Source organism: Sphaeramia orbicularis, chromosome 13, assembly GCF_902148855.1.
Source record: "Sphaeramia orbicularis chromosome 13, fSphaOr1.1, whole genome shotgun sequence".
NCBI classification, from domain to species: domain Eukaryota; kingdom Metazoa; phylum Chordata; class Actinopteri; order Kurtiformes; family Apogonidae; genus Sphaeramia; species Sphaeramia orbicularis.
This window is the reverse complement of record NC_043969.1, coordinates 35,702,833-35,726,743: the sequence shown is the minus strand read 5'-3', so window position 1 is coordinate 35,726,743 and position 23,911 is coordinate 35,702,833. Positions and strand designations below refer to the sequence as shown.

General features: G+C 37.6%; 1 protein-coding gene across 3 annotated transcripts in view; it reads right to left on the bottom strand.

Annotated features, from left to right (window-relative positions):
* The window catches only part of tiam1b (TIAM Rac1 associated GEF 1b), a 93,627-nt gene that overhangs the window by 31,649 nt on the left and 38,067 nt on the right, over positions 1-23,911 (bottom strand). For all 3 annotated transcript variants that reach the window (XM_030151992.1, XM_030151990.1, XM_030151991.1), the window contains exons 2-3: positions 1,470-1,537; positions 452-1,373 (exon numbers count right to left, since the gene is read on the bottom strand). In XM_030151992.1, coding sequence (XP_030007852.1) covers positions 452-1,363 — 912 coding nt within the window. In that variant the 5' untranslated portion in view covers positions 1,364-1,373; positions 1,470-1,537. The remainder of the gene's footprint in view (positions 1-451; positions 1,374-1,469; positions 1,538-23,911) is intronic.

Genomic DNA, 23,911 nt, shown 5'->3' with positions numbered 1-23,911 from the left:
GAGACAGCGTGTCAGGTAGAAAGTGATGCAAACCAGCCGCTGTTGGCTTGAAAAGTTGGATGAGAGGTTATGTTATCAGCTAGTTTGAATTGAACTGACAAGGACCACTTCACTTTTCCCGGCAGCATCTGAAAATGATTTAATTGTGTTGTGAATGTTTGGTCTGAACTGGTCTTTAGTGGGGTCAAAACACAGTATTCAAAATCTCTGACAGGATATTTTAGAGACAATTTGACAGATTAGTGTTGCTAAATGACCCACATTTTTGCTTTTAAATTCATTTTTGCTTTAGTTGGACCATAAGGGATTACCCAAAACAAGGAGCTACTTTATATTGTTATAAATGTTGGAATGGCAATCAATTAAAGTTCGCTCTCTGACGGGACATTACTGTGTTTTTAACCCAGTGGGATAAAAGACTGGTCTAATGTGACATTTCTCTCCATGTTACCTGTATAGTCTGTGCCCTCCTGCCTTGCATACTGGCACATATCGCAGCTTGGTGTCCGCTCAGGCCTTCGGAAAGGCAGTGGGAACGCCTGCAAGGAAGGGTGTAGGCGCCGTAGGTGTTCCCATCCTCCTCTGAAGGGGATAGCATCTTATCGTCCTCGCCCTCTCTGATAGCCCTGTTGGCGTCATGCCACTTGGAGTAGCTGCTGTGGGTATGCCTTCGGGGAGGGTTCTTTTGGCTATACAGCTCGTCCAGAGAGTTGGCCCTATCAGTAGAGTCTGTGGGGCTGGACTGCAGATGGCCTTCGCAGTCAGTGAAGTCCCTCTCGTTGTTGGCGTCTATGATTTCCTCTGTGCTGGTCAGCTGCTCTTGGCTGAGGTCTGACAAGGAAAACTCCAAGCTGTCATCCCGCCACATATCTGCAGACTTGGACCGCTTCTTCTTGAAACCGACCGTCTCTTTGGAGCCATCTCGTGGTTTCTGGAGATACTTTACCTCACCTGTGTACATGTCCTCATCCTGCACCTCCTCCGCAGTGGGGCCAGGTATTGTTATTCGCATTCTTTCCATGTGCACCGAAGCATTTGCCAGGTCATTGTGAAAGGACATGGGCCGCAGGTTCATGGCCACGCGATCCACCCAAATGGGGCTTCCGAAGTCTGGCAGGATATTTGTCTCATTGAAGGGTTCCAGTCCATTGTCAGCCAGAGACTGAGGGATACTCGGGGTGCTACTTGAACGCGTACTGGTTTCAGAGTTCCTGTGCTCTATTTTCCCTGATGAAGCATGTCGAGGGTGCCTTGACTGCTTGTTGGAGATTCGAAGAGAACGAGACATGTGCTTACGTGACAAATAGCCACGTTCATTACCATAGAGAGCATGGTCTCCATTCTGGCTCTCGACATTTCCCATGATTTAAAGGCTAGAAGGAGAGTATACACATTGTACTTCATTAATCAATACAGGATAGTAATTCGTCATAAAACAAGTCATCAAATGTCAGAAAACTGCTGCCTACCTGAAGGTTTGTAATGATTTCCTTGGCATTTTGTTTGTCACTGAATCTTCAGGCTGCACGGCCAGGCTCTGAAAAACAAAAGAGGTGACAGGTCAGAATTCTACCATTTATCCATCTCATAGTATACTCAGTGCCAATGAAAACGCAACACTTGAATGTGTTTTATTGTTCCTGAGCTGCATCAATATGTTTAAGTTTCACCTGTATAAGATAATCCCAGACAATTTAACAACCTGAGACGGGTTGAGCTATTGTCACGCTTGAATGAACTTGTCTGCATTCATAAGACTTATTTTTCTTATTGCTCAGCAATGAACTGCTCAACTTAAGGAACTGTGGTCAGTTAAGGAGTGGTCATGTTCTGTATATAAAGGCAAGCTGAAAAGCACGAAAATTATTTGCAATAACTCAGCGATGCCTAGACTGACACGTGACCAAAGATGCCATGCTATGGGGCTCCTGGAGGCCGGAATCTCTACTCCGTTGGTGGCGCGCCGTTTTGGATGCAATGTGTCCACCATAGTCAGGATGCAACAGAGGCATGAAGAAACTGGCTCAACTGCAGACAGACCTCGCCCTGGACGAGCATGTGTGACCACGCCACAGCAGGATCGCTACACTGAGCTGCAGCACCTCCGGGACCGCTTTGTGACTTTTGGTTTTGGGGGTCCTTGAGTTTCTTTCTTTATCCTTATTTTTTGTCAACAAATTTGGATGTGATTTTTTTATTTTTACTGTATAGAAATGGCCTAGGATTAATTCCAAAGAGTTTATGGAATAAAAATCCTCATCGATTTAAAAAAAAAATGTAAAAATCTACAAGTGTTGAGTTTTCATTGGCACTGAGTATAGTAGTATTTTGGTTAAAGCCCCCCACAAGAAAATGTATGTGTCTTTAATGGCCTCTCCTTTCTCTTTAGACTGTTTTTGCTCAGAAAATAATCTATAAAAAATAATATTATATGTGATCATTGCACACATTTTTTCACCCAGCACTAAAACTAATAAAAAGATTAAAGTAATGATGTTGCTAGTAAGTAATACAACAAATCCAATGAAGTAATTATGTTTTAAATAAGATTTTTCATGTTGGGTGACATTACAAAAGAAAGTTAAATTATTAACTTAACTATGCTCCAAAGAAAAACTTTTTTTTTTTTTAAGCCACCGACAACTATTCTGGGAATAGAAATTACTTTAAAGGTATAGTAAATGAAAGGATAAATTGCAAAAACAAATGTTAAAATATTTAGACAGATGGGAAAGATTTACTGAAATAGAAGGGGAGTAATATATAACATTAAATATGTTATGTCTAATTTTCATACAAACTTAGTTCCTCATGTGGATATTAGACCTGCTGATATTTGTTGCAGTGATGTACGGTTTACGTTTCATGTAACATCTCATAACTTCATACTTAATTATGATGTTACATGGATTAGCATTTTTTTCTTTGCTTGTGCCAAGTATTTTTTCTCTGTTTACATCCTTTTAAATTTATGACACTTCTAAGACATTTCTCTATCATGCAGACTTGGCAGATACAAGTATTTACCCTAACAAACCACACAATCTGTGTATATAATCAAAACACGTATATAAGTGGTATATTTCAGCGAAACCTAGTTACAAAACCCATAAATAATTGATCAGAAAAAGTAAAGTAGAGCAGTGGAGGAGGTGCAAATTGACATTGTTTTATAATGTTTTCCTTACTTCCCACTTCCCTGAATGCAGAAAGGCTAGTTTCGGTCACGCCAGCTAGATAAACAGCACACAGACTGACAGGGGAAGTGATCCACTCAGCCTCTTTCAACATGTACTGGAGCTTGTGTGAAGTGGAGGGAACGTAATGACAATATGAGTGCGGTGACAGCCTGACTGAGCACGAGTTATTCACAGCTGAAGTGAAACACACCAACCCATCCATGTAGCTTTTCCCATTGTCTGCTCTCAGGCACAAATTCCTGCATCAGAAAACATGAAGAACTCTTTAAGTTTTGACCGTAGAGCACATTTGGACTCCATCTACCTGCCTTCGAGCTGGGCAATCCACCATAAATGTCCCGTTTCGTGCCTGGGACCTTCAACAGATGGGACACTAACCACATTGTGGCTGTTATTCTTCCTGATGTGTGCTCCCCTTGTTTTTAGCACAGACCCTTTGGGGGGTGTTAGATGTTTTTTTTTTTTTTTTTTGGCGTGTGTAGCTGACACAGATGAGTGGGAGCCCAACCTTCTGCTGCTGCTGCATGCATCCGTCCTACTGAGAAGGGGGGCGTTACATAAACCAGAGCTGACCCCGTTTTTCTACCTTATGTTGCTCCGTTTTTGCCTCTTAATTCTGCTCACTCATCACCTCTCAGTGGTGCTGCAATGCACAATGTTTGATGTTGATGGAAATCCATTTATTTTTCATAGTACCCTGCAGTCGATTGCTAGTTTCATGTAATCCAGTTGGGTAAAATGTATGAAAAAAAACAAAAACAAAACAGCCGGGCGCAGTATTGTGAAATGCCACTGCACTCATTACAGGAAACTAGATTCACTAAGGGTAAACATGCTTTCTAAATGCTAGTACAGATATTGCACCGAGGGCTACTTCTTGGCTTGTTTGTTCCCTTTCCCACAGAGTATGCTTTATTTTTTCATATGAGGAAGGTGAAAGTTTAATGGCTTCGCAGATGTCATCCCTGGAGGAAAAGAAAAATGCCTTGTGTGTTTTAGCCCTAATCGGAACTCTGAGGCCTACAGGGCTTCGCAACCCGTAAATACAATCCAACACAACTCTACAAAAACCACTTGGACAGCTTGAACAGTCAGTTAAGTGTTCTGCTATTTATAGGCTGTGGTTCAGCTCAGAGTTTTGCCAATGTTCTCAGTGGTTTCAATGTTAACGCGATGTGAAATTGGTCAGATAATTAATTGGTACATTTCAAACCGAGATGAACGGCTTAAGTCTTGGAGGATGTGGATTTCTCAGTTAGTGCGGTTAAGGTAACCCATTGTGTAGTGACCTTGAATTTTTGCAGCATAAATTCACTCATTAGGGCTTGAAAACAGCACCAGATGGCCATTTAATGTGAGAAAGTGAAAAAACAAAAAAGCAGCGACTCTATGAATGAGCGGTTAAATTCTCTCTGAACATTACAGATCTCCAAAAAAAAAAAAAAAGCGAGTTTTAGTGATATCTAGTGGTGAGGTTACAGATTGCAACCAACTGATTATCTTCACACTCACCGATATGACAGCTAAAAAACATGTTGAGTCTTAAAAGTTTAATGCTTGTGGTCCAGACCCAAACATAGTAGATGAACCTTAACAATTAATGGAACCTGGTATGAAGAAAATAACTATAAATTCCCAGAAACATGGTGGCACGGCAGTCCCCCTGTAAATATAAATGACTCTAAAGTAACAGCATCACTCTCATTTTTTAAATGGAAATAGCTGTGAATGTTAAATTACATTTCTTCAATTAGATCCTCCTAAATCCAACCGACTGGACTTGTGTTGTTACAAATAAACACAGAAGGCGTTCTATAATGAAACACTTTTATAAACGGTAGCATGTTTGTCCAAATTTTGGAATACAGCGCCAAATTTTAGTCCATTTGAGTTGCCATAATAGCTGAATATAATGCGATAATGCCTCCATTCTCTGACATTTCTAAAGGTGTGATGTTCCTGGTGCACCGAATCCATCATCAGCTTTTTATTCATACATGAGGAGGAAAAAAAATGCCAGTGCTGGAAAAGATGTGCTGGAGCCAAATCCCCAGAAACTCCAAGTGGGATTGTATGGAAATACCTCCTAACACACACTGCAAAGTTAGTATTCTGGTCTTTCATCCTCACAACTGCACTTACACATAGACAAATAAATAAATGGAAATAAGCAATTACTCTGGAAAAATGTGGTGGTAATTTGGCAGTGTGATAGAGCGAGGCCCCAGGTAAGTGGGTCACCTCCTATTTTCAGAAGAACACAGGACAGCACAAGTCTCACGGAATTCATCTGTTACAACCACTTAATGAAATGCATAACCACAGGAGACTCCAGTCACCCACAGATCAGAAAGAGGAATATTTTATTGGAACTTAAGATTAGCAACACAAGAGTGGTCCGTGAAAAACAGCAGTTCACTGCAAACACCCTGTTAAAAAGACTACATGACTCTGGAAAAGCATCAAGCAGCCTTTAAATGAGTAAACTAATTAATAAAAATCCCAATCATCTGGGGATCTTAAGGTTAAAAGGTGCAATTTTACAATCCAGTATTGCAATCCTTTGTACCCTATCAAATACACAGGCTTCTTTAAGAAAATTCTATTAGTCATAAAATCTGTTGTCTAATGTTAAAGGGTTTATATGTAGTATTAATATTCCAAACTCTCAACAGAAGACACTTATTAATCTTGATGTGGTGCATCAGCTGATAGTTTACATTATAGCTCTGTTAGCTTCGCTCTGATAGAAAACAGCCACAGTAAAACCACAAATTACTTCTGTTTTCTGTTCGGTTTGTGTCGTCAATAGCTGCACTAAAAATATGTACTAAATCGTCCAAACAAGGTCAGAACTAGAGATGCAACCGATTAATCGACTCAAAATGATCCAAAAAAAAAAAAATCATTCAACCACAATTCTCCTGAATCAAAGCTGTTTCCTTCATTTCTCTGCTGTTAAACATTGGTTCCACTGTTGTGTTTCACATGCACGCTTATTGTGACGCACAAAGAAGCTTCAATTCAGGAAAACTCCGATAGAATATTTCCCTTCAATCAATTCGAGTCGATTAATCGAATCGTGAATTTTTGCATTCGCTTCATGCACCTAATCGATTAATCGGCTGCAGCTGTAGTCAGAACTGTTACAGTTTAGTCTGAATCAACAAACAACAATTTAGCAAAGATAAAAACATCACATAACAAGTGGTGCCAGGCAAAACAAACCCCACCCCTCCCACATATTCTAGCTTATTTTGGCCTGGATCCAGCTGATGTCATCATGTCGATGCATGTGCTGATGCCAGCATATTAATTGCCTTTATAGATGTGCCAAGTCTGAGGTAAATTGAAACAAAACTGATGTTTTTATACACATTTGAAATTCTGCCCATTATAAGTACAAGGGAAAAAAAAAAGACAGCAAAAATTCATTTAAAAAAAAAGGAAATTTGAGCTACTTTTCCTAAACTGTAATCACATCTATTCTGGATCACTGGCAATCTATAAACCCAATTTGGTCTGAATTCAACCAATAGTTTTGCTGCTAAAACATTAAACAAAGAAACAAACCAAACTAAAAACAATACCCCTTGCCTCTCCTTTGGGGGGGGGGGGTAGTAACTTTGTACCTTCATATGCCTCATGGTCAAACTCATCCATGTAGAAGAAACGCTGCCATTTCAGCATCAAACTCCATTCCCTCCATTTACAGCTGTGTCCAGTGCTTCTAGCTTTTATCACTTTTTCACTTTCTTTGACTCTAAAAGTTGTTTCTCATTGGTTCTCATCCCATCTGGCCACTTTCTGTTGCTTTAGTCAAAGGCCCTGTGGTGGTTGTTTTCTTCAGTGACTCACTACTCTTCTAGTGGTCACGTAATTCTTACAGACCATCAATGTGAATATAGTCATAGCATTATGTGTAATCTATTACATTGGTGCTTTTGTCATAAACACTCATGATACGTTTAGACCTTTTTTTAATATTTGAAACTGGTAAAAATAGTACATATGACTCCTTTAAATTATTAGTTACAGTTGACGGTAAGAATTTCCACACCGATGATTAAATCAACCATATTTTGTTCTGTCCCCTGTGGACAAAATCTGGATTCATAATACAAAGTGGCGTCTTTAATCTCAGCACGACAGTCTCGTAACATAAATGTCACGGATTTTGATTCACGGTAAAACTAGAAACACTGCACTCTCCAATAATATTGATGATATCTGACACTGTTTTGGGAGAGTGAGGTTCTTTTTTTTTTTCCCCTCCCTGTGTGCCTGGGATTTTGTCATTACTGAAATATGTGACAGGCAGATTTAAGGTCCTTTTGTTATTAAAGACCACTTAAAAGCCCAGCTTATATTTGTCAAATACTTGGGCTTGTTGGAACAGGAACAAGGGAGAGAAAATGTTGAAACCTTCACCTGCTCATCCTTCAGATTCCCAAAGGACAAGAATGTCAAGATGCTTGTATCGTTTGGGGGAAACAATGAAAATTCTTTCCTTGTGGCCAAAATATGACTTTAAAAACTAAATACAGTCTGGTGAGAGAGTGAAACACCTGGTCACACATTCCTCTGTATAGGAAAATATATGTAGATGGAACATACCGGACTAATATGAAAATACCGGATGTTACTAAACCGTATTAACCAACAAATCAAGCAAAAGCAAAACAGGAAACAGAGACAAACTGCAATGACTGAGTGTTGTTTTGACTCATCCATGTCCTTTACCTTAACTACACTGCTGAAAGGCAAGAATGCACTGGGCCAACTAGTTACAAGCTCCAACACAAAACCCTGTAATCTGAACACCCCAGTCTGCAGAGATAATAACATAGGTAGCTGTATGAAGAGAAGGAGTGTGTATGTAGGGGAGGGGGGGGGGGGGGGGTGTTGCCACTTGAAGACTTAACTTTCAGCTCACATTTACCCACCGATATACTGATATATAGTTATAGGCTTCAGTGTAAACACAAGCACCGAACTGCAATCTCCTGTTCTCATGACTCATTTTGTTCTCCCAAGTGCGTTGGGCTGCATTTAAGATTCTTCCAGGCCAAATGGAAATTTAGCATCAGCAAAGCTCGCATCCTCAAATGCCTGTCGGAAGGCGTTTTATTAAAAGATGTTGACAAACAAAACCAGTACTTCCCCCGGTCTTCATTTAGAAGCTCGCATGAAGACTGAGGGGACGACGGTCTTGAGGCCAAAAGTATTTTTTCTCAATTGTATCTGTAGCCCTAGAAACCCTGAATAGCAAACAGCTGGAAAAGGGAGCTTTCAGTGATAATGAAAGAAGCTTGACTTGTCTTGAATAGCTCTGTGCAGAAGCATGGCATAGGAATTATCACGAAGCAGCGGGCCAGTCAGAATTCAGCTCAATCAGCCAAGTTTCAACCAGTCTTATTCCAAAGTAGCTGCAGAATGTGAAGTTTGGTCTGAGTTAATTAGAAGGCCAGGATTAATACACAGTTTCCAACAGAACAGCAACTCTGGCTAATACGGATAAATCAATAAAAAGTCGATAATAGCAGGAGAGCAGGTGTATGTGAGCTTCATTAATAAACATATGTTTGCTGAAGAGTTGTTTTCATGTGTCAGAGGGCAGCTGCTGTGCATGACCCGGCTGGCCCGTCATGGAAGGCTCAGGTGGCTCAACACTAAGGGAATTGTTAATATAGAAGGACGATGTTTAGCAGCACCTATCCCAGTGTTTTTCAACCGTGGGGTCGCCTGAAATTTCTAATAATTGGCAAAAACAAAACAAAACAAAAAAAACTTACTAATGAAAAATATATGGTGAGTTGAGAGACGATCAATACAAAAGACATGACAAACTCTGAGTCTGAAACTGAAGCACTGTGGTACTGTTTATCTTTCAAATGTTCATTGTGGTCAGTTTCAGATGCTGCAGCTCTGTCATAATTCATAGTTTGAGTTATTGTTTTTTCAGTGTTAATTTGCAGCCTTGTAAATCCAAGCTGGACTGACTGTACATATCCTGACCAAGGAAAATAAAATTCTCACTTTGTGCAGTAATCTACACCTGGCTTTTCTGCCTCCGTCCATAATAATATACATTATATAGCTTAAATGTTATCTAAAATCAATGTTTATTTGTAACATAGAGCAGCAAACTATTACATGATCAAAACCAAATTAATTTTAGCAAAAAAAAAAAAGGTCTCCTTTTTGAATGTCTGAGGTCGCCAGAAATTTGTGATGTTAAAATGGGGTCACGAGCCAAAAAAGGTTGGGAACCACTGACCTAACCTGTAGAATAACAGTCAGCAGTACAGCTGATAGAAACACTGTAGCAACTTACAGCAGGGTTCACACAGGGTCTTAAAAAGTCTTAAAAGTCTTGAATTTTCAAATATGCATTTAATACCTTAAAAAGATTACATTTGATATGGTAGGTCTTAAGTTATGTTGACTGTATTGTGTTTAAATGCGTCTGGGAAATGTCCAAGCTGTAAAGAAAGCAGTGTTACCCTTCTCAGTTATTTATTTATTTCTGCACAACAACAAATCAAACATTAGGACAAACAAAGAAACAAATTGTGCAGGTGAGATTAAAAAATCCCCTGGGGTTTATAAAATTAATCTCACCTCATTACAGCATTAGCTTGAAGAAAGACAATAGGGATAAAAACAATAGTACACAACAAAAATATAAACAGAGAATAAAAGAAAAAGAGTGTGTGTAAGGGTGGGAGAGTGTGTGTATGAGGAATATTTATATTTGTTGAATCATATATGTCCTAAACCTAAACTAAGTGAAATAGTCTGAGATGTGATTTGAATATAACTATTCCATAGCTGACTCCCCTGAACCTCAGACAGAACTGACCACGTCCAGTACGGACCACTGGCACACACAACCAATTGGCATGTCTTGTATGGATCTATTAAATTGGAAGAAGGCTTTACAGAGCAAAGGATGTGTAGCAGGTTGAATCAAAATTTTGTAAAGAAATATACAGATAAGGTATCCTACAGTATAATGCACGTTCTGTGTCCGATCGATGTTGCAGCACAGGAGGGCGTTTTGTACGGATTTTCCTCAGCCTTCACTGGCCCGATCGCCGCCAAACTTGCCAAATGAACGGAAACATTACCTGACTATCTACTAGGCACAATTTTATGTCCGTATTCAAATGTTGTGAGGTGTGCTGGGCGATTTTAGCCTCTCTCTACTTTGCCGCCATACTCCATTTTTGGAAGTAGTTATGCTGCCGTTCATGAAATTTCTACTGCTAGCAGACGATACTACAATGGGTACGGTTACATGATGTTTTTTAAATCTGATTTATTTTTACAGAAAATTAATTTGGAACTAAAGTATTTTCTCTTCTGTTTAAATGGAAATGTTAAACCTGAATAAAGGTTTACATGAGGTATTAATGAGGTAGATAAGTGAGCTAAAGGGTTTGCAATGCAGTGCTCACGTTGCCTTGTTCTCACAGCCCTTCTGTTAGCTTAGCTTAGCATAGTCACTGCATTTCCATGGTCACACGTAGCCAGTTTTTTAAAGGTGATTTGTTGTCTTTTGTAAGTGATTTTCTGAAATCCGATTCTCCCTAATTCTTTCTTTAGATCTGCGACTTACTGCACTCATACAATCTTGGGACTGTTGTGTTGACAAAAGTTGGAAAATCTTTTTGTTGGAAGGGATGCATGCGCTAAGATAGCTTTGCTTTACAGTTTTAGCTTTCCTTTAGTTTTTATTTTCCAATATTTTATTAGTGCAGTAAGTCACATCGCCATGATTTGAGCCTCAGTTTGTGATCATATTGACCCCAGCGGACTAAAGTAATGATTAGGGAGAACTTAATTTCACAAAATCACTCATAAAATGCTACCAATCACCTATAAAAGCCTGGCGACGTCTGACCATAGGAATGAAGCGATTACGCAAAGCTAGGCTGAACTAAGCTAACGGAAGGGCTGTGAGAACACGGCAATCAGTGCACTGCAGTGCAAACTGATTTGCCCACTTATTGAACTCATTAGTGCATGACAAATGAATTAATAAAAAAACAGGTGATGAACTCTTCCTTCAGGGTTTTCCAGGCTGGTAGATCCCATCAGAATAGCCCACTGGAACGGTTTGGGTTGACTAGACTGCATTGCATATTCTTCCGCCAGCGCAGAATGTGTGCGTCATTGCGACAGGACAAGACAACAAGCATGTGCAGAATGGAAGGAATAAAGTCCAAACGGAATAAAGGGTTTACATGTCCCAGGAATAATTTAGTTCGGAATTAAAAGGGGATTAAACCAGTGGCTTTATTCGGGTTTCAATTTAATCCCAACTAGTCTTTTTCGACTGGAATAAGGTGTTTACATGGGCATCTGAAATAGGATCTAACGTTTAATCAGATTAAACCAGGAATAAAATTTGTCATGTAAACGCACGGAATGTGAAGGCTACCGCTGTATGAATTTAATCATGCTTAACAGGCCAAACACATGCTCTTCCCTTCATGCCTCACATGCTGGCTTAAATTATTACCTGAACAATCCATGATTAAATGGTACTTTACAAATGGGTTGGTGGTGGCAGACAAGTTCTACTTATCATGCTATTGTACAATGGCACCACGGGTACAATACCGCTAGTTTATTTAAAGTAAAAATTGAGAGGATATTGAGCTGTTTAAAAAGAGGGGCTGACTGAGCGGTCGAGTCACTAAATGTAGCCATCCTGCAGAATTTTGTTTGCAGCATATAAAGTGACCTGTTCACCTGTTCCAAAAATTAATATTGAAATTAGGAACCAATTATCGCTAACTTTGTACTTTGCAGCCCCCAGTGACAAAATGACTCAGAACGGTGCGAATCAAGGCATAAATCAATACATTTTCCTAAATTCAAAGAGTCATGAATTTTTGCCAGTATGGCCATGAAATAGGCATTAAATGTTGTTTTAAGTAGTCTTAAAAAGTCTTAAATTTAACTTGTAGAATCCTGTCGGAACACTGTCTAGTAAACGTAGTTAAAATGGGATTGCTGACTGAATGTTTAGCTAATGAATGAGATTAGTTTTATTTGAAAAAATTTGCACTCTAGACTAAGCCTGAAATCATGTTGTATGTCACGCCAGTTCTTTTGGCATTTGGCGTGCTATACGTACGCATTTTCATCCTTTCGCATGTTATTCAACGCCATTTGATTGCGTGTCAATTTACACCAAGATCTCCATTCACATATCCGTAACCGCTAACCTAACTGCTAATCATGTGGTATTTGTCATGTGTGAACATAGGCTCAGAAAGCTTATAACGCGTACAGATAACACACCAATTAAAAGTGGCGTGTATATTTACGCAATTCATGATATCACATTGACATTTCCCTGTATTTCTTATCCGTATGGTCAGCAAGATGTAATTATGTAATGTGTTTGTGGAGTTGACATAATGTCATGGGTTTATCAATCATATGTGGTCGCTCTGTACTGTTGTAATCTGTTTAAAAGGTGCTTCATAAATAAAGTCTGATGTAGTGATAATATGCAATATTTCAAAGATTATTCAAAGCAACTATTGGTACAGAAATCCGAAGACCTGCCCCTTCTACTGTGCTGTAACTAAAAAAAAAGTGACTAACAGTGAGACAAATGATTTTCTGAACCCCTTTGGATTGAAAAAGATCATTTTACAAGACAAGAAAGTCACCGCTTGTGGCAAAGATAGTTCAGAAACATCTAAATGGCCTTCATCTTTTATCGCATGTGATATCTGTCACCAGAATGGCCACTTGTTTCACACATTTTACCTCAATCTACAAAAGCGAGTTGGAAAAAGTATTAAAAAGACGTGAAAATCACTACAATTCGGTCATGTTGAAGCTGTAGAGGTCTGCAGAGTCTGAACAGATCATGAAGACTGCTCCAATTAAATCACCTTTGTGTCTCTCTATTTATGTATTTTCTTTGAAATGGAAAAATATCATCCGGGTAAATAATAAATAATTCATAGGGGATCAAAAACATTTCTTGTCTCTAGCCATTGACTGCGATACAATTCCCTACTGGGCACGATCAGAAGGTGTGAGACTATTGGCAGAAGTTGGTTCCAATAGTGGCTGACAACTGAAATGAAAATACTGAAAATAAAAGCAAAAATAAAACTAATTTGCCCATATTTTATATGATTAGCTCCAGGTTCAAGACTCAGTTTGATGCTCAAGGATTCAGATATTTATTTTCAACTTTTCAGTCCAATAGTTTCCAAAATACTAAAAAAATTGTTAATTTCTGACACCTATAATGCATTTACAGTCAGGGATGATGCAGCAAGGTTATTATCATGAACGAAAACTAACGAAATGACGAAAACTAGAATTGAAAAAAATTTTTTCGTTAACTGAAATAAATAAAAACTATAATTAAAAGAAAAAACGATAACTAACTGAAACTGTATTGTGTGCTTACAAAACTAACTAAAACGTATAAAAATTATGGATAAAATTCCCTTCATTTTCGTCTTTGTCAATGTCGGATTGATACGAAATCGATTTATTTCACTAGCAATTTTAGCTAGCGGCACCATACGGCACTTCACGGTCCGTCACTTCCCGTCACTTGTCGTTTAGAGTCGTCTTCTCGTCCCCACTCTACCTGGAAACATGGAGACTAAAGTTGGGAGAAAGCAGAGTCCTGTATGGCATTTATTTGAATACGACGGCGAAGAAGATAAAAGATACGACAAAACAAAAATTAGCACTAAAACTAAGCATTTACAAAAAGAACAAAAACTAATAAAAACTAGCAAACCTGCTCTAAAAATGAATTAAAACAAACTGCCAAAACTAAATAAAACTAAACTACAATGAAAAATCCAAAACAATTATAACCTTGTGATGCAGCCCTGAAATAGGTCGAGAATATTCTGAACCATTCTACACTTATTTAACCCTTTCATGTATGAATTATGAGAACCTTAATCAAGATTTTTTTTCCTGAGTGTTTTTATTCCTCTTTAGGCATGAAAAAAAACCCAATGTGATTGAATTTTTTTTTTTAAATCAACCTGTTTTTCATGGAGTTACAAAAATGTCCACTCAGCTACACCATGAATTTTATTCTTGAAGCAAAGAAACATGTATTTAAAACCCAATATCATAAAGTGATATGAAAACAGTGAAATGAAACCATGTTTAATGCAGCTAATCTGATGTTTTCTCACATTTTAACATATTCTAATACTAGTTATTACTCACTTCATGGAGATAATATGCAAAAAATAAATATTAACAATTGATTTCCACTCAAGAACAGCAAAGTTACAATAATGGTATGAATTGCAGTTTATGAGATGATGCATAAGTGTCCACTATGTTGGTTGATATGGAACTAAAACAACAAAACCCATGAGTATACAAGATTAAAGCTGTAGAGTAACTGTCCACTGTAGTGACCACTATGCATGAAAGGGTTCAGCATGTAAATAGTCAGATAATGATACTGTAAAAGGCTTATGTTAAGTTAAATAACTGACGCATAATGACTGTACTGTCACCAACCCATTTTCTCCACTAGAAAAGCATACGAAAAACACGACTTTATTCCTAAGTCAGTGTCTGTCTAAAGGGTTGCCAATTATATGAGCTAGTCGTACAAAGGCATGCATATATTAGCCGGATGTACGTTTTCAAGACGATAAATCTGCCCGGTCTCATTATATAACCTGTTGTTGAGCAGCAGCTGGTGCTGTTTAGCCTGGCTGCACCTTTGTCCCTGCCAGTGTTTTCTCTAGGGCACCGCTGTGTGCAGAGGTCAGCGGTCCTGCTGGTCTTTAAGCTCTATGTGGTTTGTGTACAGCAGATGCTAGAGGTCTGGGAGGTCAACAAATCTTCAGCCCACTATGGTCTTAAGAATGCTTGATTAGCTTTTTTTTTTTTTTTTTTTTTTTTGGAACAATCAGAAATACATTGGAGGTATTGTTTAAATATACAGATATTTCTTAATACTTTCTACAAAAACCTATTTAATCTTTTTTTGTATCTTAATTATTTTCAGACAGCATTATCTTATCAGCATTTTACAGCTTGTATATAACTTCTATATATGTACAGGGTGGGGAAGCAAAATTTACAATGAACATTTAGTTGTTTTTTCTCAGCAGGCACTACGTCAATTGTTTTGAAACCAAACATATATTGATGCCATAATCATACCTAACACTATTATCCATACCTTTTCAGAAACTTTTGCCCATATGAGTAATCAGGAAAGCAAACGTCAAAGAGTGTGTGATTTGCTGAATGCACTCGTCACACCAAAGGAGATTTCAAAAATAGTTGGAGTGTCCATAAAGACTGTTTATAATGGAAAGAAGAGAATGACTATGAGCAAAACTATTACGAGAAAGTCTGGAAGATACTATTAAAGAAGAATGGGAGAAGTTGTCACCCGAATATTTGAGGAACACTTGCGCAAGTTTCAGGAAGCGTGTGAAGGCAGTTATTGAGAAAGAAGGAGGACACATAGAATAAAACATTTTCTATTATGTCCATTTTCTTGTGGCAAATAAATTCTCATGACTTTCAATAAACTAATTGGTCATACACTGTCTTTCAATCCCTGCCTCAAAATATTGTGAATTTTGCTTCCCCACCCTGTAAAAAAAATAAATAAACACTCATACAGGGAAGCAAAGACAGAAATAATAAAAAAAAAAAATATACACAAAAATCTAAAATAGAGTTAATAAGAAATAATAAATGTTTTTCCACTCCTTTCTTTCAGGAGATTAACACCGAACAGTTAAAGTGTGTAGCATCAACTAAGTGTTTATATGGGTCTATATCCTCCTGAGACCCAGGAAAGTGAAAATTTTTAGCTTTTTTTTCATTAAACAATTGTCTTGATTGGAAACTGCATAATGCAACAGTTTTTTTCAGATCCATTTTTAAAATTCTATCTATCTATCTATCTATCTATCTATCTATCTATCTATCTATCTATCTATCTATCTATCTATCTATCTATCTATCTATCTATCTATCTATCTATCTATCTATCTATCTATCTATCTATCTATCTATCTATCTATCTATCTATCTATCTTAATGGAATGTCCTTTGCAATGGACAGCGTTTTCCAAGTAAAACTGTCCAACTTTTGTCCCCTATAGAGGACAGAAATGCATTGTTGGGTCTCAGGAGGATATGCACATTGTCCTTATCGGGTAAAACCAGCTCTTAATGGTGTTACAAAATCAGCCGTTTTTCCAATAAATGGTGAATTGTCCGATTCATGCCGAACAGAGAAGGAATCACCTGTAACCTCTACCCAATCCTCCATTTTTGGTGCATTCTTTTTCAGCCACTTCCTGATGATGGCATTTTTTTTTTTTTTTTTTTTTTAACGTGCCACCGACAATATTCTAAATACAGTGGCGGAAAACATTATTAGACCACCCTTGTTTACTTCAATTTCTTGTTCATTTTAATGCCTGGTACAACTAAAGGTACATTTGTTTGGACAACTATAATAATAACAACAAAAACAGCTCATAGTAGTTTAATTTCAGAGCTGATATCGATCCATTTTCCATGTTTTTTTTATAATAACCAAAATTACTTTATTTTTTACATCAATAGCTATGGCAAAAACAGTGCTTTTAGGCATTCCATGTTTTCTTTTCTGTCTGTTTTAGTCACATGATGCACACAGGCATTAGCACGTGATTGCATAACCATTGTTTTTGATGACTTTTGAAGTTTTTTTTTTTTTTTTTTTTAATTCACGTTTTATTGACATTCTGTATCAATGTTGACAAAGATATTCATTTTAAATGTCATCAACATTATGTTAATCTGAATGTCCCATTTTTTTAACAATGAAACAAACAAAAAGAACATAAACAAGTAGGGAGTGAATTGCAGTTATTGCGTTTACTATATCTAATCTATACAAAAATAAAAGTATCAAAGTCCGGTCTGCGTGGCATGATGTATTCCATCCATTTCTTCCACCGTGTAACAAACAAGTCCTTCTTATAGTTCACCTCTGCAGTAAGTCTCTCTATCTTATATATGTCCACTGTAATGTCCATCCACATACTCAGCGTTGGGCTTTCCGATGAAAGCCATTTTCTTGTGATGGCTTTTTTGGCCGCTATTAGCAGGATATTAAATAAATATTTGTCTCTCTTTGGCCATCCTTCTGGTATAAGTCCAAAAAATAAAGATTTACATTCAAAGGATAAGTGGCTCCCGATAATTTCTTGTGTTTCCTTATGTATTTCCTTCCAGTAATTTTTGATAACAGAACAATTCCAGAAGAGATGACAATGATTTGCATTTGTATTACCACATTTTCTCCAGCAAATTGGGGAGTTATCTCTATAGTGGGACTTTTGATGTGGTGTAATGAAATATCTAATCAAACTTTTCCAGCCAAACTCTTTCCAGCTCTGTGAAGTACTACACTTCCATTGATATTCCCAGATTCTTATCCACTCTTCTTCTGTCAGATCCAATCCTCCCTCTATTTCCCATTTTGTTTTTATATATAAAGTGGAATGTGTTTTCATGTTAAAAAGCCCTTTATATAGATCTGAGATTATACCTCTATTTTTGTGTGAATCATAAGCCCTTATGAATACATTCAATAACTGATTACTTTTTTCTGCTAAATTTTTTATTTTTTCATTAACAAAGTGTCTCAGCTGTAAGTAACAGTAGAAATCTTGAGTCTCTAGAGCATATTTCTCTTTAATTCTTTCAAAACTAAGTAGTGTATTATCCTTTATAATCTTACATATAGCCGTTATGCCTTTATTCGCCCACTCTTTAAATCTGCTATCTAGACTTTTGAAGTTTTAATAATTTTTTCCACAACTGTAGATAGTTATCCTGTGAACTTATTTCCTGGTTCTTTATTCCCAAGTTTATGAATTCAAAAGGTGAATGTTTTTATGATATTAGCACAATGTCAAGATAAAATAAACCTCGGTGTAACAGAATTTTTATTTGCTCTGATACAATCGAATGCACCGTTGAAGCCAACTGCCATCAGCTGTTCCTAAACTGCTCCACACTTCCTGATAATGGAAGCTGTTGAGGCATCACGCCGTTTCATCTTTAACAATGCCGGCAATTTACTTGACCGGGGTGTCGTGACGAAGGTGCTACGTGACCACATCCTGCCACAACTCTTTAGCCCCTCATCAACAAGCTTTGAAGTCCTTAAACAGCTGTTAACTGGATGTGTATGTAAGACACACATACAACTGTTAAGACAAAGGAGGCGGGAACACAGGTTGGATGTCGTACTGAGGGGGAAGGGATTTGAGGTTTTCAGTCTTATACTGTGAGGGGGATTTTTCTGAAAACTGCAGTAAGATATAAGATGAATGTGATGTGTGTAACCATGAGAAGAAAAGTAACTATACGAGTTAAGTACACCACATAAAGTCGCATTTTCACCTTTTTAAGTATTCGTAAATGCAGACTGAAGCAATTACTTTAACTCTTTCATGCATGAATTGTGAGAACGTGAGTCAAGATTTATTTTTTGAGTGTTTTTATTCCTCCTCAGCCATGAAAAAAAACGATGTGATCCTTTTTTTTTTTTCCCTATGGAGTTACAAAAATATCCATACATTTAATTTTTGAAGTTAAGAAATGTGTTTAACACCCAATATCAGAAAGTAATATGAAAACAATGAAATAAAAACATTTTTAATGCTCCTAATCTGATGTCTTCTCACATTTTAACATATTCTAATGCTAGTAATTACTCACTTCATGGAAATAATATGCAAAAAAAAACAAAAAACTTTTTGTCTAACAAATAACAATTGATTTACATTCAAACATGTCACTGCAGATCAGGTTTATCAAGAACAGCAAAGTTACAGTAATGGCATGAAAGTCAGTGTATGCGATAATGCATAAGTGTCCACTGTGTTGGCTGATATGGAACTAAAACAACAAAACCCATTAATACACAAGAGAACAGCTGGAGAATAACTGTCCACTGTAGTGACCTATGCATGAAAGGGTTAATAACTGATATGTTGTATTGTATGTGAGTTTTTATGTATGAATTTTAGAGGCACTAAGCACTTTTAGTAGAGTTTTTTTTTTTTTTTTTTTTGCAATCAAATTTTTAAAAATGAATTTAAAAGTAAAAACGTGGGTCATTTCGCAACACTAATCTGTCAAATTATCTCTAAAATGTCCCGTCAGAGAGATTTCAAATTTTAGATTAGATTTGAACTCGATACGGTGCAAAGATTACCGGGCCCAGTGGAGTCCAAACCAAATTCTAAACAACAGAACAGGGATTTTTTGACAACTTATTCTTTTAAAAAATTTACTAGACGTTTGCTGTTTTTATTTCCAGTGCTCTGTCCTTATACACATGGGCTTTATCTGAGCTCACAGGCTTAGAACGGACCCCTGCTTCCTATTAAAGTGAAGTGTGGCGGCATTGGCAGTTGTAGGAAAAGATGTATTATCTGATTTTGAGTAATCGCTGTGTCATTGCCACAAATATCTCATTTTAGCTTACAGCTGTTTTTCATATACATCATCCTGTGTCAGTGCATCATAGATAATACTCCCTGGAGCATGCAGCAGTTTGCCACTGCAACAGAATCACTGCAAAGTATGTGAGTGTGTTTGGGAAACCGTTGGGTCTGAGCGCTGATTCTGCCGATCACAAATCTATAATCATAAAACTGTCGAGTGCATTTGCTCCTTGTGTGAGGCTGAAAATTACCGGGTGTGTTTTGAGTCACAGACTGAAGCAGCAAATTGTAAAAGACTGGAATGTGAAGCATGTGAAGGCAGAATAATGTCACTGCTCTGTGTAGCCAGGGGAGACCTTTTCACCGACGGTGACAGTTACAGGCTATGAGAAGGTCAGCGTGTGAGAGTCTCCGGTGATTGTAGTTGTGATATTTGGCCACAGTGGCTGCTGCCTTTTTCATAACATGAAGCAATAACATAAAGCCTTTAATATGTGAATACTTCTGTCCCAAAACTACAATGGGCTTGTCTGAAAATTGTACATTTTTCTGTTCTGTGTCAATTTCACATATAGTTTTTCATTATTGGCATTTATTGAGTAGTTGATACTGAAGCTATAATTTGGAGAAAACACAGTAAAGGGGGGTTACGTTACACTGGGCATTTGCTTGAGTCGATACATGTCATTAGTCGCTTTTCCATCGGACATCTGCGCAAAACTTTACCGATATTTACTATATGTCAAAAAAACAGAAGTGCGTAATGTCGGTTTTTCCATTAAATCACAAATACCATGATTTGTTTATTTATTATCATGAAATGACACGAGAAATCATTCCATAAACATGGCGACGAATGTAAATACACTGAACAAAAATATAAACGCACCACTTTTGTTTTTGCTCCCATTTTTCATGAGCTGAACTCAAAGATCTAAAACTTTTTCTGTGTACACACAAGGTTTATTTCTCACAAATATTGTTCACAAATCTGTCTAAATTCGTGTTCGTGAACACTTCTTCTTTGCTGAGATAATACATCCACCTCACAGGTGTGGCATTTCAAGATGCTGATTAGACAGCATGATTATTGCACAGGTGTGCCTTAGGCTGGCCACAATAAAAGGCCACTCTAAAATGTGCAGTTTTATCACACAGCACAATGCCACAGATGTCACAAGTTTTGAGGGAATATGCAATTGGCATGCTGACTTCAGGAATCTCCACCAGAGCTTTTGCCTGTGAATTGAATGTTCATTTCTCTACCATAAGCCATCTCCAAAGCTGTTTCAGAGAATTCATGAAGACTGTGCGAGGAAAATGGTGGTCACACCAAATACTGACTGGTTTTCTGACCCCCTGGACCACCCAATACAGTAAAACTGCACATTTTAGAGTGGCCTTTTATTGTGGCCAGCCTAAATCACACCTGTGCAATAATCCTGCTGTCTAATCAGCATCTGGATCTGCCACACCTGTGAGGTGGATGGATTATCTCAGCAAAGGACAAAGGAGAAGTGCTCACTAACACAGATTTAAACAAATTTATGAACAATATTTGAGAGAAATAGGCCTTTTGTGTACATAGAAAAAGTTTTACATCTTTGAGTTCAGCTCATGAAAAATGGGAGCAAACACAAAAGTGGTGTGTTTATATTTTTGTTCAGTGTAGTAGTAGTAGTATAGTGTTGATTTACAGATATATTCATTATTGTTATATATTAACCCTCTATCTCATACTAAATTAAAAAATGATTGGGTTTCCTGGTGTGTCCACACATACCACGACGTGTTTCTTGTTCTTCTTTGCTTGTTGTAACGTACGTCAACATTCGTTTTTTTAATTAACCTGACTCTTGTTGCGAAAAAAGGTCTTTCTTTTGCAGTTTTGCGTGATATACCATTTGCGCCATGCCTGAAAAACCACCTCTTTCCAGCGCAAAAACTTTTAATCGAAAAATTAGACTTTTGGCAAAATTGTCGTTTTTCCATTAGGTAAATTTTTTTTGCGCAAGTTATATTTGCACAATTTGAGGGTCAATGGAAAAGCAACTAATGTCTTTATTGTCATTTTGAGTTTTACAAAAAACCCATACATGCAAAACAAGCTTAAAATATCATAAATTCCAACAGATATAGTTCTAACCAGTTGGAGGTTATCGCTTTCACCTCATTATTGGCAAGACGCCACCTTCTCCTCCATTGGAAATCCACAAAGAGTCCTTCCAGTACTCAGTGGCTTAAAGATATTATGTCTTTCTTAAAAATTGAAAAGACTGGGTATTCTTTGAAAGCCATCCCTTCTAAGTTCTATAATAAATGGCAGCCCTTCTTAACTTTCTTTGAATCACTTCCTTCCTTTTCTTGTGATTAATGGACCCCCCCCCCCCCCTTTTTCTTTTTTTTTTTTTTTTTTTTTTGTGGGTACGTGTGGGTGTGTCTAGCTTTTTGTTTTTGTTTTGTTTGGTTTTTGGTATTTATATATATGTATATATTCTTTGCATGGAGCCTATCCCAACTGCAGGTTCAGAGAATGAATAAATAAATGAACACATATCCGTTTTACTACAGAATTTTCTTTCCTGTACATATGTGATTTTACTTTTGGTTTTCAGGTTGTTTTTTTTTTTGTTTTTTTTTTATTTATTCTTTTTCTTATTTTCATTGTGGGTTTGGTTCTTGTACACCTTGTTCAAAAAAAAAAAAAAAAAAAAAAAGAAAAATGCTAAGTGTGGCTCTGAATTCAGGTTGTTTTTTTTTTTTGTTGTTGTTGTTTTTTGACAGGACAGTGACTATTATATTTTTCTGTCAGATTTGTACTGTACTCTAGTGAATCTTATTAAACCTCTACTAAAATCTTGGGCCTACTCTTGGTATTCTTGTCCTGAGAATCCATTCCAGTCATATTGTATCCCCTGAAATACCTCTGTTGGACTTCGTTTGTTAAATGGAAATGAAAATGAAAAAAAAAATTTGATTGCAAAAAAACCAAAAAAACCTCTATTAAAAGTGCTTAGTGCCTCTAAAATTGATACATAAAAACTCACATACAACAGATATCAGTTATTAAAGTAATTGGTTCCATCTGCATTTACAGGAATGGCAAAACCGACAGTACGCACTTCTGTTTTTTCAACATTTAGTAAATACTGGTAAAGTTTTGCGCAGATGTCCGACGGACAAGCGACTAGTGACTTGTCTCTGCTTCAGTGTGTCTGCTGGCAAAAGAATAAACACAAGACCGAGGACACACAGAGGCTCCAATCCTACATTGGAAATGTGTTTTCTAATCTGGTTCACTCAGGATCTTCCACAGAAGCAATCATTCGCTTCCAGGTCAGTGAGTGGGAATATCAAGCATGGCTGCAGTTTGGGTGGACTACAAGTACAGGCACATGCTACAAACCCCACTCAAAACACATTTGGGTCACCCTTAGGCCTATTTTCAGCGTTTTTGATTCCAATATTAATGAGCTGGGAATATACACATTAGTCTATGGGGCAAACAGAAACACTTGTGGACCAGATGAGACAAGAATGCAGACGCTGAGTATCCTTGGTGCAAGAATCCCCCAGACTTTAAGTGTGTGTCCTAACTAGACCCTTTTGTTTTGTTTCGTCGTCCTCTGTTGCTTCCGACGGATCCAGCGTTTACATGCTCTAAGGAGACTTGATCTAAATCATATCTGTGAACTGAGTCTGGAGAGAAGATACCCCCGAGCAGTACCTCAACCGTAACACCCCAGGAGCCCTCAGCTCCCCACTGTGTTGCCTTGTTCACTGAAGCAGAGCCGAGCTGAATCCTGACACACATGACTACACAAAACTGGGGAGAAAATGCATATACTTCCTCCAAGCCATTCCATTTCCAAGTGCGGGCCACTTTTACTGCGATGTGGTAAAATGTCACTTAAAAAGCCACATTTCAGCACAAGTCCACTGCCTCTACCTTTTCACTGGGTAGTATTTTGAAAGCCACATAGTAAACACTAAGGCATCAAAAGACAGGGAAGCTTATGCAAAAGACTATTCTTACTAATGCGGTGCAGGATTTATTTAATTAAAACGAATGTCAACACTTTGTGGAGTTTGTGGCGATATTTAATTTTAGCTGCAAAACATGGAATTCCTTTCCTATTAGCTTAAACTGTGGTCTGTAACCAACGTTCTCTGGCTCTGCTGACACATCTAACCCATGTTTCTATA